This window comes from Phacochoerus africanus, chromosome 2 (assembly GCF_016906955.1).
Source record: "Phacochoerus africanus isolate WHEZ1 chromosome 2, ROS_Pafr_v1, whole genome shotgun sequence".
Lineage (NCBI taxonomy): Eukaryota > Metazoa > Chordata > Mammalia > Artiodactyla > Suidae > Phacochoerus > Phacochoerus africanus.
In genome coordinates, this window is record NC_062545.1 from 104,992,053 (window position 1) to 105,014,365 (window position 22,313).

The following is a 22,313-nucleotide window of genomic DNA, read 5'->3' on the forward strand; positions in this document are numbered from 1 at the left end:
TCCGTGATGCTCAACTGATTTATGATTTAATTTACCTGAGGAGGGATTGAACATGATATTTTTTTAAAGCTCCACAAGTGATTTTAATGTACAATTAGATTTGTGAAACATTGGTTAAATAAATTCAGCACCCAACGTTGTTTAAGATCAGGGACCACTATAGAGAAAAGAGAGCTTCATAAATTGTTTCCTCATCGATACCATCTAATGGCTAATGTTATACCCTCTTTTTCTGTGTCATTTGATAGTCCAATTCCTCTTCCTTGAAATTCTGTTCTCTCTTGACTTTTGAAAATTCCCTAACTGCTTTTCTTCCCATTTTCTGGGCTATAACTTCTCAGTCTCATAAACAGAATTTTCTTCCACCTGTTCCAAAGTGTAACTTTTTAGAATGCAGATATTTTTTATTCCCATTGTTACTTTCCTTGAAAAAGTATCTATCTGCACTATACCAGGAACTCAGTGAACATGACTTATGTCTCTGGAATCTCTAATTTCCATCCAAGGAGTTCTGAATATATGCATCCTCTCTCATATTGTGCATTTCCATTTCTCTTCCTTAATGGCATCTCATCCTAGTCCCCAAGCCCCCTCTCTCCTATTCATTCTTCCTTTTATTTTGTCTAACATCCCCCATAAGTGGCCAAACAATGTACTTTTATTTTCTGGACTAGGTTGTTAGCCCATTGGGATTGTGAGCCCAGCTGGATGCTCACACTGGAGTCATACAAATCTAAATATTCTTATTTCCATCTTTTCAGAAACTTCCACAGTTCACTCAGCTTCAAAAGTTGCAAATTTAGTCATCTTGGCTTCTTCCTTTTCACTCCTTTTCCATATTATGGTGAAAGAAAATCTAAGTGCTTCTAATTCAAGGCTGAAAGCTCCTGGTGAACAGGTTTCAAGTATAATGCTTGCTCCCCAGTAACTATATTCTTCATACATAATAGGTAATTAATAAATATTAGTTGAGAAGACTAATCATCAAATCAGTATTAAGCATATTGTTTGACTTGAAACTGAAATTCCCATTCCCAAATAAGATACTTCTTAAGCTTTATGAATATAAGTAAATGAATGAATAGATAAATAAATAAATAGGTCAGTAACAGCTGTAGCATTTACTAAGTAGTTACTATGTTAAATATAATATAATAGACATTTGCAGCAACATGGATGGACCTAGAGATTATCATTCTAAGTGTAGTAAATTAGACAAAGACAAATATATGATATCATTTATATGTGGAATCTAAAAAATGATTAGATTGAACTTATTTACAAAACATAAATAGACATAGACACAGAAAACAAATTTGTGGTTACAAAAGGGAGAAGGGGGGAGAGATAAATTAGGAATTTGGAATTAACTTATATACACTATTATATATAAAATAAACAACAAGGACATACTGCATATCACAGGGACCTATATTCAATATATTGTAATAACCAATAATGGAAAAGAATCTGAAAAAAATAAGATACACCTATATATTCTGCACACATATGTTTCTATAAGTTGGCTTTACCCCTAAAACACTGTTAATCAACTATACTTCAATTAAGTAAAAGATAATGTAATGGAAATGCATATATTAAGTTCTTAAAATGCATTACCTCACAACAACTAATTTTTAGATAAGAAAATTGAGACATATTTGGATTAAGCAAGTTGCTCCAGGTTGCAAAGGTATTAAATGATAGAACTATGACTTGAAGTAAGGTCTCCCTGAATATAATTTTTACCTACAAAAAGGAAGGAAATACGTCTTCCTTTTAAAATATATATACTTCTGAATCAGTTCAGAAGCTTCCACTGGGATGAGCTACTTGCTGGGAGGGGCTGTGTCATGTATCTTGGCCGTCCTGGTACTTATCAGCCCACCTGATCCATCAATCAGCAAGGAGTGGGAGGATGTATGGAAAAGGACAGAACAGAGAGGAGATGTGGAAGTGAATACTTTCTGACACTTTGCTTCTGTAATTACAACTGCCTATTTGTATAGGTAGAGTCAAAACGAAAGACATGTGATGCTATATTTTATATGTCTTTAGACAAATGGTATTCTGATGCAGCCGTACCCAAATAAAATAATAACCCTGAAAGGTCTAACAACCTATGGCAGAATATAATACTTCAGTATTTGGCCAGCATGGTGGGTAAGAAACAAAATTGAAGTGGAGGGAGTTCACATTGCAGCTCAGTGGATTAAGAACCCAACACACTGTCCAGAGGATGCGGGTTCAATCCCTGGCCTTGCTCATTAGGCTAAGGATCTGGCATTGCCACAATCTGTGGCATAGGTCATAGATGCAGCTCAAATCTGGTTGCCATGGCTGCGGTGTAGGCCTCAGCTGCAGCCCTGATTTGAGGGAAAGGAAATGAAAGGAAAACAAAAATGAAGTGGAAAAAAAATGTAAGAGGAAGAGTTCCCATCGTGGTGCAGCAGAAATGAATCCAGCTGGGAACCATGAAGATGTGGGTTTGATCCCTGGCCTCACTCGGTAGGTTAAGGATCCAGCATTGCCGTGAGCTGTGGTGTAGGTCACAGATGCAGCTTGGATCTGGTGTTGCTGTGGTTGTGGCATAGGCCAGCAGCTGTAGCTCCGATTAGACCCCTAGCCTGGGAACCTCCATATGCTATGGGTGCAGCCCTAAAAAGACAAAAGACCAAAATAAATAAATAAATAAATAAATCCATTTAACAAATGTAAGAGGAAAGGATGGCAAATGATAGAGATTTAGACAGAGAAGAATGAATATATATATATGAATATATATAGATAGACAGACACAGACATAGCAAGAAACCAGTAAATGTGTCCCAGCCTGTGTGGTTATATCAAGATCTATAAAGCGGAGGCTTCAGTAATGGATTTAATACCTTCAAAACAAACCAGACTCACACATCCAAATGAAATTATTTCTCTAAGGCCAAATTTTAGAGTTTTGGATGATGTAGTCTGTTTCTGTTTTGCATCTCAGTTCTTAAATTTATAAACAATGACAGAGTTCTCCATAAATATCAGGAAATTGACTAAATACAATTTGAAGTCAGAACCTGATGCTTGCACTTTCAGCTTTACTTACCTGATATCAGTATTGTCATTTATAAATGCTTAATTGAATAGTCTTTACATAGATAAACTTACAGTGAAGGCAAATGTTATTTTTTCATGTGGTAAGTGAATAAAATCAGGAGTCAGTGTAGCTGAGCTGGAATGGAAACACAGTTATTCAAACTTTCAGTTTCATCATGCGGTTACAACAGCCTAGGGAAACTTTAATAATTTCACTAAATGTCATGAATATACAATGAATATACTTACAGGAAGGAGATTTTATTCAATAAGTGAGTTTCAAAAGTGATTATGTGAAGACCATTTTATTAGATCTTTTGAAAAATAAAAAAAATATGAAACTCCTGAACTAAAAGAATATTTTTGTCCTTTTGATGAGTTAACACATGTACATAATAAAAGCTAAAAAGAAAAATATTACCACGGCCAGGGTCTTCTATTCAATAGGTATAGTTCTTTAGGTACAAAAATGGAGACTTCTCTGGCTCAAGGAATAAAATGAGATTTTATTGATGTTGATCGTTGGGGATGCGTTACAAATAAACGGACATCCATGAGTCAGAAACAACTCTTCATACAATGATATTTCATAATTCCTTTTGAATTATGGACTTCCAGTTTTAGTATAAACTAGAGGGAGGAGCCATATAATCCTTAAAAATTTTGCAGAATTTTTATCTCAAGTCTTTTATCTTCTCCTAATATCTCCATATCTTAAAAGACATTTGTGTCTATAGCATCAACATCTCAATAAATATCATGAAACATACAGAATTCATATCATCGACTAAAGCAGTGATTCCTGACTTTACCTAAATACAGAAATCATGTGGAGTAGATTAGTGGGGTTACCATTAACCTATTGTAGTTAGCTATTGCTATGTTACAGTATCACCATAAATTTAGCAGCTTAAAACAACACACATTGCTATCTCACAGTATCTTTGAGTCAGGAATCCAAGCATAGTTTCTCTGGGTACTCTGCTTTAGGATCTCTTACAAGGTGGCAGTCGAATGTTAGCTTAGGCTGATGTCTCATTTGAAGTCTACCTGGGGAAATACTTACTTCCAAGCTTATATAATTGTTTTGTTCTTTGTTTTTGTTTTTGTTTTGTTTTGTCTTTTTATCTTTTCTCGGGCCGCTTCCCGTGGCACATGGAGGTTCCCAGGCTAGGGGTCCAATTGGAGCTGTAGCTGCCAGCCCATGCCACAGCCACAGCAACTCGGGACCTGAGCTGCATCTGCAACCTACACCACTGCTCATGGCAATGCTGGATCCCCAACCCACTGAGCAAGGCCAGGGACCGAACCCACAGTCCCTTCCTGGCTGTTGATTGGAGCCCAGCCTTAGTTCTTTGCCACATGGTCATCTCCATATAGCGACTTATTTCATTGAAGCCAGCAAAGGAGAGAATATGTAGAGTGCTAGCAGGACAGATATTGTAATTTTACATAATGCAAACATGGAAGTAACAGCTCATCACATTTGCTATATTCTGTTGGTTAAAAGAAAGATTTGGGCCTGTCTACACTCAGACAGAAAAGCTTACACACAGTGTAACTACCAGGAGGCAAGGATAATTGGGAGGATATCAAAGACTTGTCCCCTATACGTATTAAATCAAAACGTCCTTTCTTGGGGGTCCATGTCTTGTAACTTTTACTAGTACCCATGTAATTTCGATTGGGCATATTTTGGAAACAACAGCATTGAGAAAAGGTGAAAGCCAAAGCAAAATGTATGTAAGTTTTCAGCATTGATCTGGATTTAAGAAAAATGGACCTCTGGATGTGACAGTTGGTGGTATTGCTTAATCCTATAGAATCACATGAAAGAAATATCCAGTTCGTTGTCTAGCACACATCCCCTAAATCCAGGCATAATTCTGTAAATCACCATGGGATTAAGTAAAAGTGATACAAAATTATAGATACCCATTTTTTCTTTTTTTTTTTTCTTTTGCTTTTTAGGGCCGCACTCACGGCATATTGGAACCTACCAGGCTAGGGGTTGAGTCGGAGTGGTAGCTTCCAGTCTATGCCACAGCCATAGCAACACAGAATCTGAGCCATGTCTGCATCCTACACCACAGCTCACAGCAACACCAGATCCTTAACGCACTGAGCAAGGCCAGGGATCGAACCCACGTCCTCATGGATGCTAGTCAGGTTTGTTAACCACTGAGCCATGATGGGAAATCCATATATTCATACTTTCTTAAAGTCTATCACAAAGTTTACAGAAAAGAGAGCTTGCTCTAGAGGAAGGTTTCACATGTTAAAAGTAGCTGATATTAGACTTGATGGATGGGTTGGAATTGAATAGAGGAAATAAGGAAAGGAGTTCCCATTGTGGCTCAGCGGTAACAAATTCAACTAGTACCCATGAGGACACAGGTTTGATCCCAGGCCTTGCTCAGTGGGTTAAGGATGCAGCATTGCGGTAAGCTGTTGTGTAGGTTGCAGACACAGGTCAAATCTGGCATTGCTGTGGCTGTGGCATGTGCTGGCTGCTACAGCCCTGAATCGACCCCTGGCCTGGGAATTTCCATATGCTGCATGTGTGGCCCTAAAAAGACTAAATAAATAAATATGTGTATATATATATATATATATATATATATATATATATATATATAGAAAGATAGAGTGGCATGAGGAATAAGAGGAAAATAGGAAAAAGTGTAATATGAAGATCAGTCTTCCTGGAGTGAGAGTTATGCTGAGATGTAGGGAGTGTGCATGGTTATTTTGGGAGGGAGGTGAATGTGTCAGAGAGCCCTATGCCATAACCATTAAAAGATCTATATGTGAAGGACCCTGGTCCAGATGGGACAAGCTGGACTCAAAAAGGAAGGACTAGGTGACCCAAAGGAAGACAATTAATCTATAGGTTGATGTTAACATATACACACTACGTAAAGTAGGCAATTGACCAGGACTTGCTGTATAGCACAGGGACCTCTACTCAATATTCTGTAATAACCTGCATGGGAAAAGAATCTGAAAAAGAATAGATATATGTATACATATAACTAAATCCCTTTGCTGTACACCTGAAACTAACACAATGTTGTAATTTAACTATTCTCTAATATATAATAAAAAATAAAGAAAAAACACTTACAGAGATTATATTCAGTGTGTAAGATTATTCCTAGGGACATTTGTGGCCTCACTGGTACAGATATCATTGAAGAATTTTGACAGAAATAGAGGTTGACACCACATCCATGTAGCAAAGACACCTACTATGAGTTATTTTACAGTTTATATCATACTCTTATAATGATAGTGTAATTAAATAAGGTCACAAATTAATGCTTTTAAATAAAAGTTAGCTTACATATTGGCTAAATATAATATTAGAATATGAATATTTTACAGGGATACTTGGATTTATTTGGGTACCTATTAGACTAGACTATAGCCTCTGAGTAAATTATTAGTATTCAAGGCACACACCCCCACATAGAGGGTAAATGATACTATCAAATGATAAATTACTATCAAATGATAAATTAATCGTATTTGAGATATTATCTGGATAATCTACAGTTACCCAGAAATACTTATTTCTTTTTTGTTTGTTTATTTTGCCTTGGTGGGCTGAACTGGTGGAAATAGTGTTGGATTATTAGAGCGGTAGTAGAAGGTATTATCCAGCCCTTTGGTCACTTAGCTTGGCTCATCTCTAGCTTCATCATCTATGAAAAGGGAACAACAGTACCCCTGCCACTCTCACAGAGTTATTACAATTATCAAATGTGATCATTTATTTTTATAACATTTAAAAAATATAGGGCATCTTATACTTTTCAATGTATTTTTATTATTTAAACACTAGCCAAAATAAACACTACTTATTTTCATGATTGGATACAGTGAAAATTATACGGATTTGTTATCTACCTTTTACATTTTTCATCATGCTTATATATTAGAGCAAATCAATCACCAGGATTTATAGGCAGCAAAAACTTTGCATTTTTTAAATATGGAAGATATTTTTATTTCTAATGGCTTATCCCATTTTCAGATTTTGTACATTGAAGCAATTACTTTTCTAATCTTTGTAATACAAAAAATCATTACTTGCCATGCTAAATAATGCAGTTTATAGATTGTGGATATATAGTAATCCTTACAAATTATATTTGGGAAAGATGGCTATTTGGAAGCAGAAGTATAACATGTTGTGAGTACACTGAACAAAGTTGTGTTCATTTATTTATGCAGCTTACATCTTGTTTTATACCTTGGACAAGAATATTCCAATTGACGACTGGATTATGGAAACAATCAGTGGTGATCGGCTTACTCATCAAATCATGGATCTCAACCTTGACACTATGTATTACTTTCGAATTCAAGCAAGAAATGCGAAAGGGGTGGGGCCCCTTTCTGATCCCATTCTCTTCAGGACGCTGAAAGGTTTGAATCATTTCCTATCATTTCTTTTCTTTTCCTATGCAGTTGTTATAAAATAGTTTTGGAGTCTGTTAGGATTTGCCTTAAACCGTTTCTGTTGGCGACCTGACTGTAGTAGACATTCAAAGGAAATTAAAATGCAAATTAAAACCACAATTAGAGATCATCTCAAGCCTGTTTGAATGCGCATCATCAAAAAGAGAGGAGTTCCCTCGTGGCACAGTGGGTTAAAGATCTGGCATTGTTGCTGCCATCTTGGGGTCGATGCTGTGGCAGGGTTAGATCCCTGGCCTGTCTGGGAACTTCTACATTCCATGCCATGGTGCCATAGGCATGGCCAAAAAATAAAAATAAAAAAAGAAAAGAAAACAAATGCTGGCTTGGAGAAAAGGGACACCTCGTTCAATGCTTTGGGAAATATTAATTGGCACAGCCATATAGAAAACAGTATAGAGGTGCCTCAAAAAATTAAAATAGAAATACTACATGATCCAGCAATTGCACTTTTGAAAATATATCCAAAGGAAACAAAAACAACTCCATAAGATATCTGCATCCTGATATTTATAGCAACATTACGTCCAACAGCCAAGGTGTGGAAACAATATAAAATCCTTTGCTGAATGAATAAATGAAGAAGTTGTGAGATATATATATATATATATATATATATATATATAAATATATAGAGAGAGAAAGAGAGATCTTTCATCGTATACATATATATATATATATAATAGAATATTATTCAGCCATAATAAATAAGGAAATGCTACCATTTGTGAAAATGTGGGTGGAGCTTGAAGGCATTATGCTCAGTGAAATGTCAGAGAGAGAAAGGCAAATACGTTTGATCTCACTTATATATGGAACCCAAACAAGCAAACAAACACCAAATTCATAGAAAAAGACTTATGGGTACCAAAGGTAGGAGGTGGCGAGCAAAGGAACTGGAGGAAGGTAGTCAAAAGACGCACTCTTTAGTTATAAGATAAGGAAATACTAGTGATATAATAAACAACATCATAGCTATGCTTAAACGGCTATATGATATATAGGATTGTTAAGACAGTAGATCCTAAGAGCTATCATGAAGTTATTTTTTCCTTTTCTTTTTATTGTATCTATAAGAAATGATGGATATTAACTAAAGCTATTGTAATCATTTCACAGTCTATGTAAATCAAATCATCATGCTGTATATCTAAAACTTATACAATGATGTATGTCAATTATTTCTCAAATAATTGGAAAAAATTGCAAACTGAATAAAGTAAGATAAAATAATTAATTAAAAGTTACCTTTTCATGCTGAAAGCCAGCATGTCAAAGAAAGATCTATTATGCTATTATATTTTCTGCCATCAGCACAAAGCAGACATATTTAACATGATTTTTTCTCATTTACAATTCTTTTGGAATTTTGTATTGATTCCATGTATACGGGCTCTATTCAAAAATATAATGAAACCCTTTAGCCATGTTATGTAAGGGAATAAAAATTAAAAAGTATTGAATTATGTGAATGGCATAATGGCATACGCTTGCCAACTTTAAATATTTCCTTTCAAAAACTAAAAAGAGATTTTTTGATAAGACAGAAAAACTCAAACAAAATCAATTGTGTTAAGGACACAGGGCAGCAACATGAAAACAAATATCTTGCAGTATGACTACTAGAAGTAAACTCCACATGCTTGCAAGTATAAAAATTGTAGCTCAATTTAAGGATAGCTGTATGTTTATAGAGAAAAATACTAAAGCCCAAGAGTAGTGATGACCTCATAGTGATCTTCATAAAAGTCTTTTCCATTTTAGAGCCTAGTATTATCTTTCTGGAGGACTAATGATTTCAAGAGCCTCTATTATTTAGCAATTGAAAATAATTCAAATGTTCTGTAATGATATTTTAAAATGTATATTTAAACTATATGATGTGTGTTATTTTAAAGGAGGATACATGGCCCTTAACTCTGTTACTACTCTTTGCTCATGTATCTGGTGGAAAACTTAATAAAACATGATGGCAAACAACTGAAAAATTAGAAACATGAATCTTGAAGTTTTACCCATGAGTTTGGACATACTAAAGAAGAGGGTTAGAAAAAATAGATTTTTCAATGCTCACAGGAAAAGTTCTCTAATGAAGAGCAGACTTTTGAATTCTGGTGACTGAGCTATTCAAAAGCTAGATTTGGTAACAGCTCATCTGAAAGTTTGCCAAGAATGCACAAATAAGCATTCAGCCTAAGCCTGCCTGACGGCTCTTAATGACAGTGTGGAAAGTTGGGTGGGAAGCAGGAGAAAATGAGCCAATCTCTCAATGCAGGTTTTTAGGACTTCATGTCTAAATTAGGTTTCACTCCAAAATGAGCAATTGAAAGGAAACAGGTTATTCATTCTGTGGGAGCATGAAATGTAACTAGCTAGTGTTACACAAAGGTTTCATCTTTGTCTCTAGATAAGTGCCAAATTAATTTCATGCTCACAATGTGAGCCCACTAGAGATCTCAGGGAGGTGTAACACTGACTGAAGGCATCCAGATGTATTAAGCAGCAGACTGATGAGCTATTGCAGGATTTATAGGCCCACACTGATAATCATCCTGCAGATTACTTGATGAACTTCATATCTCATTTGATACTGTGTACACTCTGTGCCCTCGTCTCTGAGATGACTTTCAGAACTAAGAACAAATTCAAGATTTGTTATCTGTCACAACAGTCCACAAGAGTTATTTCTTATATCCTGATTTGAATGTTTAATATTGTCTACCCTAAGTATGTCATGCTCCATGAATTGTCAATTTGATTTTTACGGTAAAGCTTATGGTAAACTAAGTTTCAGATGTCTTGAGTGTATTTCAAATTATTCGGACACAGTGATATTACCCATGTTTTTCAGTCATTGATATTTAACATGCATGTATCTTACATGTCTGTCACTTACAATGACAACTGTTCTAAGGCAAATAAATTACTGAACACAAAAGAGTTTCAGCTGCAATGAACCGACCACATCTACAGGATGGACAAAAATGCTATGATTTAAGATTTTCAGTTTCTAAAACTGCTTCAAAACATAAAGCCTCTGTTCACCACAAAGTAACTTTGACAGGAAAAAAAAGGCTTACATGTTGTCCTGAAGCTGAGAAAATTCTCATTAGTCCACTGAGTAACAGGCAAGTGTTCCATTGCAAACCATGCCTTGGGCAGGGGTCCACAGCTTCATTTTTTCATATTCAGTCTTTGCAATGATAAAAATATTTTTTACTAGAGACTAGGATTTTTCTTTTTGGTTCGTAGCTACTAGCCAGAGAGGTACAAGTCAGTAATCTCTGGTAAATTAAAAGTATATTTATAATATGAAAGGGATAAAGTGACTTTGTATATGTATGTATCTGATTCTTTCTTTGGAATTTTAATTAGAACAACCATGAACTTGATTCTCTGACCACAGAGGACTCTGCAAATACCCACCTCCCTTCCCCAAATCCTCCATTATGATACCCACACACTACAGAAACCTTGGAAGAGGTATTAGAGATACATTTATTTCTGCCCATCCCATGAGTTGTTCCCTTTAGTAATGGAAGCTTCTCCTTGCTGGACTATCAGGTAATAGGGAAGAAGGATGTTCCTGATGGAGGCGATCAAAGAGGGCTTTTGTGGAGGGTTGAAGTCACCCCCACATGTAGAGAAGCAGGGTACCCAGCAGTGAAAAAGCAGAAGAGTGTGGTCTCTTCTCTGGCCATCGTTAATTGTCATTCTGAAACCTTCATCTCTCCTATCCAAGATATGGAACTGAAAGCTTTGTACCAGAATATGGAAATGTTTTAGTTTTTCAATTATTTTGTGACAAAAATATATGATTTTCTTGACAAATTATAGGAGTGATTAAAAGATCAAGGGACAGACTACAATAATTTTAAGCCATTATTTATTTTTAATAAAAAGTAACTATTAGGGAGTTCCCATTGTGGCTCAGTGGTAACAAACCCAACTAGTAACCATAAGGATGCAGGTTCAATCCCTGGCCTAGCTCCGTGGATTAACTATGCGTCATTGCCATGAGCTGTGGTGAAGGTCACAGACTCAGCTCGGATCTGACATTGCTGTGGCTGTGGCGCAGGCCAGCAGCTGCAGTTCTGATTCAATCCCTAGCCTGGGAATTTCCATATGCTGCACATGTGGCCTTTTTAAAAATAATAATAATAATAATAACTATTAGAATATATTTGGTCCCTGTTGAGAAATATTCTTCAGAGACGTTCAAAATTTCCAAGTCATATGCAGTCCAGATTTGTTAACAGTTAAACAAATCCAGAAGATACGAATAAGGATGAAATTGTTCACCATAGCATATATTTGTCACTTGCCAAGTAAATTTCTTAGACTGCAGGTAATGCATTGTATAATTATATAATTAAAGACAAAGGGAGAAATGAAGAATGGAAATAAGATGAAATGGATTTTCTTCGCTATTTTGGACATAGTTCCAAAAAGTTCTCACCTAAATATGACATGCTGATTAAAGTAGTTTCTCAAGTTTCTTCTGTTCTGGCCACCAAGTTTTACCCTTCCTGGATTGTGTGGCCATAGATGATCCTGACTTACCCTTCCTCATTGTTACTAGAGACCTAGTGTGACATACCCTACAACATAGTGTCCTTTCTCAAAAGCTGCATTAGGATCCTATCCCTGAATGTAAACTGTAGATAATGCCTTTGCCTATGAAAACACCTCTTAGGCTCCAGTATTGCTGTGGTATAGGTCATAGACAAGTGGTGTAGATCTGGTGAACTATGTATGGTGTAGGTCGCAGACATGGCTCGGATCCAGCATTGCCATGGCTGTGGCCTAGATCGGCTGCTACAGCTCTGATTCCACCCCTAGCATGGGAACTTCCATATGCCATGAGCATGGCCCTAAAAAGCCAAAAAAAAAAAAAAATTAAATTAGATGACCTGGTAAATTGAAAATTGTTTTTTAAATCTCGAGGAGATTCAAAGACATTTATAAAACTTATTTAAAGCGTGTAGAATCAATATAATATGCACTCTCAAATATACCATTTTCCAATAAGTGATTCAGAATTCAAAGTCTACTGCTTATTAAGATATTTTTTCCTGGTTTAACCTGTCATAGAATATGTCTACATATTATTTTAAAATGAAAGAAATGACAAGTGATCTCTGGTTTAGTAATTTATCCTTCTATGATGTGACATCAACAAACCCTGTGTCTGAGAGGGTTTTTTATTAACATCATTATTTAAGTATTTTGATTCTATATATTTTTTGGACCATGATTTATGTTCCTTCATTTAAGAAAGAAGGACCACCTCCTGTAAGATATTTGCTCTAAGTATTTTTCAAGCAGTGATGATGAATTTACTTCGAAACCTCCAAACATAATGAGAAAATTGACTAGGTTATAGGTTGCTGTCATGCAAATTCTATTATATTTTTCTCTGAGTTTGATTGAAACATATACAAGACACAAAGCAGCATGTATCATAGCCTAAGTGTCTGCAATTAGATGAGTTAAATATACGCAGAAGATTCAATGATTTAAAAAATGTATAGTTGAAATAATTCTTATTAATGGAGACTTAAAGATTTACGTTGGTCAAAATGTCATTTTACAGTTATTAGAAAAGCAGTGATATACAGAGATTTACCTGCTTATATACTTAGGTTTTGTTAACAGGAAAGAAGCCACCTTAAGAAAATTTTAGAGATATTTTTAAATCTAAAAAGTGATTTTCAAGAGCATTACTCATTACCCATTTAAAGTTGTGAACAATTCAAGACTTCTTCACAAGGTTTAAATTTATTGAACTATCTAGATTAAACTTTATATTTTATTATTTTACTCTATTCAGGTGAGAATTGCTTACGTTCTCATACTGAAAAGCAAAAAAAAAAAAAGGAAAATATTGCTTCCTTAATTTATTTAAAATACATGGGTAGTAATTGCATGAATTTTTGGCTGTTAATTGTATTTTTAATTAAACTTGCCTGATGATCATTCTGAGGTTATGTTTAGAGGAATGTTACAACCAACATTTTTTTTTTTCGTTTTGTCTTTTTAGGGCCGCACCTGCAGCATATGGAGGGTCCCAGGCTAGGGGTCCAATCGGAGCTGTAGTTGCCAGCCTACACCACAGACACAGCCATGCAGGATCAAAGCCATGTCTCGGACCTACACCACAGCTCACGGCAACGGCAGATCCTTAACACACTGAGCGAGGCCAGGGATCAATCCCACAACCTCATGGTTTCTAGTCGGATTTGTTTCCACTGTGCCACAAAGGAACTCCACAAATAACATTTTTTAGAACACACTTATACAGCAAAAACATTATTTTCAATTTTTTCTTCTAACGTAGTCAAAATAATCATATTAGCATAATTCCTTATCAATTTTATTTCAATGTGGCATCAGCCTTGATATGAGAACTCACTAACAAAACCGTCAATTAGAAATGTCAGCTTTCTTGATGAAAACTGCCAAAATCTAATAATATTATTTCTTTTTTCCCCCCACAGTGGAACACCCTGACAAAATGGCTAATGACCAAGGTATGGTGGTTCAATCTGTCATCTTTCCCTCCTTGAATCAATTCTGTCTGTTAGAAATGTCAGTCATTATTTCGTATTCTTTTCACCTGGGCCATACACCTGATGAGCAGGCACCGGTGTGATAATTAATCTTGTTAATGAAGTTCTGCTTGGCTGAGGCTGAGGCTCTGATAGGGAGGATGTAAATTTTCTTGAGAGGAAATTGTTTTGTCTCTATTCTGAAGGGCCAATTAAAATGTCAAGCTTCTTTGTATGAAATAAATTTTTAGTCTCTGTCTGCACTTCTGAATAATTCACATTAAGTATAATTAAGCTCAGCATAATTTCCAAGCTGCTCTTGCACCCTTTCATGAGCTATGGATTAACGTTCTGTAGCTTGACAGAGAAAACCCATAAATCATGTGTGCTTTTCCTCTATGAGGAGCTTCTTTTGATAAATAAAAACAAAGTTAGGTCAACTCTTTTAGGGCATTCCTTTTGTTCATTTCAAAGCAAGAAAGCTTTCCTTGACTGAGTCAGAGGCCAGTTTGACTCGTCCTCCTTCCATTCACTTGCTAAAAGCTGATTTGTGTAGGGAAACAAGGATGGTTTTACGCAAAGGAAAAGGGAAAAAAATAAGAGGTAGATATGCATTTATTACCATGATTTAAAGACTGTTATATTAGGATTTCATTATTTTATAGGAAGGATCATTAGTAGAATGCTAAAGGAGAAAAGGAACAGTTTTTGAGTTTTATTTTTTTTAGACTGTTATATTCATTAAAGAAAGGAGCGTTTGGAAATGCTCAGAACTGGTTATAGTCATTGTTGTCAGTATTGGTTCCCAGTCTACAGCTTATGTACTTTGTCTCCTGGTTTGCACATCTACCACCAGCAGAACCTCCTTGCCAGCGTCATGTCCCATAAAGCACTATGTTTTCAGCAGAAAACCTGCTTTTCCACAAGAATGCTTTTTGACTATTGACAAATGCTATGCATCTGAGTGTTAAGTTTCACTGGCAATAGAAGGTTGTCTACCTAAGTAGTGTTTTATTTAATGATCCTGTGTTCAGGTTTATCTCTGGGTCCTTATGCCATCCTTCGCTTAAGAAAATATGGCTAGGATTTCACACAGAGAGTAATGAAAATGACCCAATACACAGAAACATCTACCCAGAGTTAACATTTCCATTAATCACCTTGCTGTTACTGCTTGCTTGCACTTAGAATATTTTCTTAAGATCAATATCTACTAAACAGCAAGATTTGTATGGCTACTAATGATAAGTAATTGGCGGCATGTATCTACTCAGGTAAATTAAATATCAGTGCTGACCAAGTCCAAGCTCAAATTGTTAATTAGCAGAATTTCTTATTTCAGTTTAAAAATAATTAAAATAATTTCACATAGCTTTCTTGAATGCATTTGGAACTTCCACAAGCAGGTAACTCCTAATTTTTGAAATCATATTTAGAAAAAGTGTGTATATAGGTATAAATACAGATATATACAGAGAACACAGAACTTTTTTTTTTTTTTTTTCTTTAGGGCCTCACTTGAGGCTTATGGACGTTCCCAGGCTAGGGGCTGAATCAGAGCTGCAGTTGCTGGCCTACACCACAGCCACAGTAATGCCAGATCTGAGCCGCATCTGCGACCTACACCACAGCTCATGGCAATGACAGATCCTTAACCTACTGACCAGGGCCAGGCATTGAACCCAAGTTCTCATGGATACTAGTCGGATTTGTTACCACTAAGGCACAATTGTAACTCCAGACATTTTTTTAAGTAACTAAACCAAATGAAATTTATATTACTAGCCATTTGGGTGACGATATCCACAAGCTTCTCAATAAGTGAATTTCCAGTTGTTTCTGGATTCCTATTAATTGGTTTTTGCTACTTTTAAGTTAACTGGTTTGCTTAATAATATTTTCAGCTACCAAGAAATATATTTTGTAAAGCCTCTCTGATCCCACACTCTCCACGGATTTTTCCTCAGATTTTCATGTCAACAATGAAATCAGATAAACTACTGGGAACAAAAGGAATTCCCAAGAATCATTGCCAGTGGCTGAGTGTTTAATATATTTGGGCAATTGTTCTTTTCCTTCCTCTAACATTACTTAGAAAGATTCTATCACACGTTATACTACATGGTCCCTGGTTCAATCACAGCTAGTGTACACTTGGTCAAATTGATAGGTTCTAAATTTTATATCAATCTTAAATTACCTGTAAAATTGAGAGGGACTGATGACATATAATTTAGTGGTTATAAATAAAACTTTAAAATTCTTACAAAAAAAAACATGTAAATTTGTTGGCCATCAAAAACTCTTTGTAAATGAAATCAGTCACCTGAGTTGATGACCAAGGGCACAAAAAATAACCCAGTGCTAAAGTGGGTAAAAATAATAGAACAAAGCTGTTTTGAAAGTTCCCACTCTCAGCACATAGCTGATCCATTGAATATGCATTATTTTCTCACTGTTAGACCAACTTGCCCTCTTCCCACAGTGAAATGATCCCACCGTTACATTTATGACAAGCACTGAATTTCTGTTGTGAGAAAATTGGCTTAGAGAGAAAATTTAGCACCCTAGGTCAGAGTTAACCTTGCAAAAATGAATCCTAAATAGAAAAGCAGGAGGTCAGGTTTTACTTATATGAGAGAAAGTAAGAAAAGTTTTGATGGTTTAAAAAACATCTCTCTGTGGGTTCTGTCACCATTACTTATTCTTGGAATCCAATATCTGCTCTGAAAAAGTCAATTATATTTGAATCGGTTGTGATTTGGAGAAAATCCTTTCTTCTGAGTAGTAGTAGTGCTAGTATGAAAACAATAAATGATTTATATATAATGACCTTCCCCTTTTATGTAGGTGGATGTTGATTATATCTAGTGTGTAACTCGTTAATCTCAACCTAGTCTCTAATTCCCCTTGTCTGTAGCCCCTTATCTTTTGTTCCACATCTTAATTATTTCTGCAGTCTCTTGGAGGTACAAGTGGCCAGTAAGTGTTAAAGTGATAATGATTTTAGAGATGAACCACAGAGTTTACTTTTTTGGACGGTCAGGCAGTGTAGGGAAATTGTATAGGCTATGTGATGTGAGTTGAAAGGATACAGAAATCCTCTGCCTTGTGTTCCTTTCCTTTTTTCTTTTCCATATTTTGGTAAAAACCCTGTCAATTTGTCTGCATCTATGTGGGCATGAATAATGGTAAAATTAACCCTTACAAAGCTCTCACCACCAGCTACTGTTAGAAGAGCTTTAAAACATATTGTTTCATTTAATTTTCATAATAATTGTCTGAGAGAGATGCTATTAGTATCTCCATTTCAGTGATGAAGAAGCTGAAGCTTAGAGAGTTTGACTTGCCTAAAGACACACAGCTAGTAAGTAGCAAGGCTCTCCCCTTATAATTCAAACCCAGACAACCATCTTCCCAAACCCCAATTTTTAACCATCAAGTGTATTCATCACTATATGCTATCGATCTATCTACATACACATACACACACAACTGCTTTTGATACATATCTATAAAGTTTCTCTATCTAAAGTTGGTGTATAGATATTTTCCTGACATTGGCCTTCCTTTTTCTTATATTGGACTTCCTTTCTCTGTGAATATTGTAAAGAACAAAACAAAAGGGTCTCAACCCAAGGTTGTCTTGTAAGTGGCAAGTCCTGGCACTGAATATATGATCCTGACAGTTATTTTTCTCAGAAAACAGTGATGGTGCTAACTCTGCTGTCTAGGTCACCTTGAGCTGCCAATACAAAATCCCACAGAGTGGATGGATTAAGCAACAAATGTATTTTCCCACCGTTCTGGAGCCTAGAAGTCTCAGATCAAGGTTTGGCAGGGTTGGTTCTCGTGAGGTCTCTCTTCCGGGCTTGCAGACAGCTGCCTTCTTGCTGCATCCTCACATGGTAGAGAGGGAGCAATCTTGTTCATACCTCATCTTATAAGGACACTATTCCAGTGGGATGAGGGCCCTACCCTTTTGAGCTCATTTAACCTTAATTATATCTATCGAGGACAATATCTCCAAATACAGTCACATTGGGTGTTAGGAATTCAGCTCATGATTTGGTAGTGGGGTAGGACATAATTCAGTTGATAGCCTCCACTTTCAAAAATGAAGCTGTTCTTTTCCTCTTTTACTGATTATCTCTCCAGATTTTCAAATGAGGAAGCAGAAGGTGATGTTTTGCTGAAGGTCACACAAACAGAGTGGCTCCCAGAGTTGGCATTCAAACGTGTTTATCTCTGGCTCCCAGAGTGTATAGTCTTCCCTCTGTAGACTGCTGCTGTATTTATGGGGAAAAAAAAAATTGGCTTTTTGTTTTTCTACAATCAGCTTAAACTTTTTAGAGTTTCTCACAGAAGTATTTATAAAAGCCTCATGTTTGGGGATTGCAACGCAGGATAGCAGTGACTGTAAGATATGACCAGTTCTCAAAGGGGATTATTAGATCACACTTTCCATCTTAAATGATTGTCTTCGCATGCTTGTATTTCATCTAACCCACAATGTTGTTCTCCATGTTGAGATGTCTATATGTAAAAACCTGTCATTCTGGAGTTCCCATTGTGGCTCAGTTGGTTAAGGACTGGTATTATCTCTGTGAAGATGCAGGTTTGATTCCTGGCCTTGATCAGTGGGTTAAGGCTCTGGCATTGCCACAGTTGTGGCATAGGTCTCAGATGCGGCTCAGATCTGGCGTTGCTCTGGCTGTGGTGTAGATTGCAACTGAAGCTCTGATTTGACCCCTGGTCGGGGAACTTCCATATGCTACAAGTACAGCTCTAAAAGAAAAGAAAAACAAACAAAAAAAACCCAAAAATCCCCAAACTGGTCATTCCTAGCATGGGCACAGATGTTTACAATTTCATGTGTGTTTCTATGTCTGCCCACTGGTGCAGTAGAGTAGATGGTGTGGTCATGACATTTCCTTAAAGAGGACAGGAATCTTCATGAGATGATCTGTATCATCGATAATACAAATCATGAAAAAAATACTTGCTTCAAGCACTGTCAAGTATTGTTAATTCTCCAGGCCTGAAAAAGAGGCATGCGATCACAGTTAATAGATCCAGGTGAAGGCGGCCTGCTAAGAAGTGCCCTCCCCTTGTGGAGAGAGAATTCCTCTCCTCTGAAGCCTGGTAATGGGCTGTTAATGCTCCAGCTTTCCCATCAGCATCACTCTGTGTGTGCTAGAACAGCACTGGAATGGCATCAGATGCCCCCAGTTCTAGCACCATGCCATCACTGTGAGCTCCTGTGTGGCTCTGGGCTTGTGACTGATTTCCTTTCCTCATCCTTACCTGTAAAAGGATTATTTTAGCCTAAATTATTTTTTATTTCCTTCACATTTTAAGATGATCAAATTTGAGGACTGGAATTTAAGAAAATATGAAAAACAGGCACAGCATCTTGGCATAGGTTAGCACCTCACATGTCAGCACTCCCACTGTGTATCCATCACTCCTCCATGTACTGTGCATGTTATAGCATATTTAGTGCTCACAGCATCCTCACAGATGCAGAAAGTGAGATGCCCAAAGGTTAAACCTTGCCCAAACACTCACAGTATGTAAGTGTTGAGGCTGAGATATATACCCAGGCTAACTTGAAAATCTCTGCTCACAATCAATGTGTAATTTCTATAAATGCAGTGAGTGAATTGACTCCTACTTTGTTATCAAGAAAGTGAAACCTACTGGTCCTCACCATAAATTCACCCAGTTTAAAGGTCTTTGTCTTTCCTCAATAGGGTATTCCGGCAAGGTACTTGACACTACACTGGTCATTTTACACTTCAGCAGGTTTAATCTCTTGAATAAACAGAATGTTAATTGTATCCAATTTCAGGGAAATGGGATTTTCAAGGCAGCCTAGTCAAGCTTGGAATTTAGTTGATGTAATCCAGATTTTGCGGTTTGGATTGCAGCAACCAGGCTGCTGTTTGAAAAATGGAAACCCTGAGCACCTTTGGATGGAAGCTGTTTAACTGAAAATGAAAACTTCTTTTTACCCCATTACCGTGCATAATTTCAACTCACTGTATTATTCAACTGATTGCTCTATGCCCTTGAAAAAGTTATCCTCATGTATGTTTTTCTTAGTTCCGAAATTTTGCAGTTCTGGAAATTATGACTGTAGTGGGAAAAGTAGAGGCAGAAAGTGAGATGTATGCTTTTGATACAATGTTGAGCTGTTTATCCTGTATCAAGCAGCCACGAAGCTCCTAAGTCAGCCTCTTAGGAGTTTTTTATATTTTAACAGGTAACTTTTAAAGAAAAAAAAATACACACTCAGTACTCACCAAAGCTGATGTGATTCATGGTTTAATTTTAATCTTCTCAGACCTGAAAGATAGACATTTTCATTCATAAACCCTCAAAAATACTTCTTCAACTGGTTCTTATTATAAAGCACACATGTTGCTGACCTTACTACTTTGCTACAGACATTAGCCCAATATTTAGTTCCTAGCTTTATTTTCTGCCCACTTGTATCAGTCCTGGATTCTGCCTCATCCATTTTATTTCTGAAACACAGATGGTTCACTATCGCTTACAGAATGAAGACAGTCGTTTAACATCAAGGTCCTGGCTCTCTGACCCCAACTTCCCCCTTCTAGTCTCACAACCAGTTTATTCCCTCCACATATGTCACAGTCTATTAATAAAGATTCACAAATCACTCTGGAAAAGTGCATGTTTAGAACTCCATACTCTAATTGGCACTCTTCTCTTAGCCTTAGCTAGTATTCTCTCTATTTCTTCATTGAGACAGTTCTTTATCTTTTAAAGCCCCTTCTCTTTTCTTTTTTTTTTCTTTTTTTTTTTTTTGCCAAGAAGCCTTTCTTACCTTTCTGATCTGTTACTTTTCTTGTGTGTCTGTAATATGCAATTTAGTCCTTGCTAGGTTATCTGTTTCTTATAGTTCACTCTTTAAATTCCCAACCTCTTGGCCAGGTTGTAAATTCCTGTTGACAGGACTGGTCTCATTCATCATCCCTGCCTCCCTGCACCCCCAGTCTCTAATTATGACCCTATCATATTAGAGTTGCCTGATAAATCTTTATTGAATTGAATTATAGCACAAATCTTTGGGAAACAGTCACAAAGTAATCTGAATAGACTTTACCTTCTAGTCCAAAGTATAGTTCAGAGAACCCAAAAATAATCATGCTTATGGCTGTGGATACTAGACAGTCACCCCTCCATACCTGCCTGTTCCAAAGCTGTGGATTCAACCAACATCAGATTCTATACTATGTTAACAATCTATGGGATTTGAGCATCCCCAGTTTTTGGCATCTGAAGCAGGTACTGGAACGAATCCCTGTAGATACTGAGGAATGACTGTATATGTGATTGATCTTGGGGAAGATGGAAAAAAGTGAAAATGTTCTTTTCCACTAGGGAAAATGTATCTTCATCTATTAAATTAAAGCTAAACTGAAAGATGACACGTTTGCTGGGATTCAGAAAATAGTGGTCACATGTGTAGATGATTCTGACCTGTTGTGCCCTTTTCTTGACCTCCACCCTTCTTGTCATTTCTTGTTAGCAGAAAATTTGTACACTCGCCTTTCCCCGGCTGTTTGTCATTCTGAGCACATAAAGGAGAGAATCAAAACTAATGGATGCTGATGAGTTTTCAAAATTCCAAATATGCAGTATGAAAAGAATTGGACTCACTTTTGACAATTTGTTTATAACTATTTACCCAGCTTTGTGCTGGGTGTGATGAAACATAAGAAAGAAGTACAGTTCCATGGTTCATTTCCAAGAAGGGTGCAGTATAGTTAGGGAGGATATAAACACTCCCAGCCCAATATGAAAAGTATGAAATACTAAAGCAGGTGGTACCACATGCATATGTGTGTTATAGTGTTTCAGATGGAAATCATTGTTAGTAGTGGAAAAGACTTCTTAAAACAAAAGGCTGGACTTGAAACATGAGTAGAACTTGTCAGCATAAATGACTGCAAAAGGAAAGATTACTTAAACTTTTATTTAGAAAAATCCTAGAATGGGAATAAGCAAGAGGCCAAGAAGCTGCTCAAAGAGTGAGGACTATGGGATGTGCTCAGAGCATAATTAGAGTACCACTGTGCATTGTAGTATACTAGGGTTAAGAAATAAATTAACAGGGCTTTTTCTCTTTCTCTCTGCTCTAATACAGCAGTTCTCAGGCAT

General features: G+C 36.5%; 1 protein-coding gene across 1 annotated transcript in view; it reads left to right on the forward strand.

The window, feature by feature from the left end:
• The window catches only part of DCC (DCC netrin 1 receptor), a 1,209,032-nt gene that overhangs the window by 1,066,056 nt on the left and 120,663 nt on the right, over positions 1-22,313 (forward strand). The window contains exons 20-21 of the mRNA XM_047769428.1: positions 7,324-7,518; positions 14,070-14,102. Coding sequence (XP_047625384.1) covers positions 7,324-7,518; positions 14,070-14,102 — 228 coding nt within the window. The remainder of the gene's footprint in view (positions 1-7,323; positions 7,519-14,069; positions 14,103-22,313) is intronic.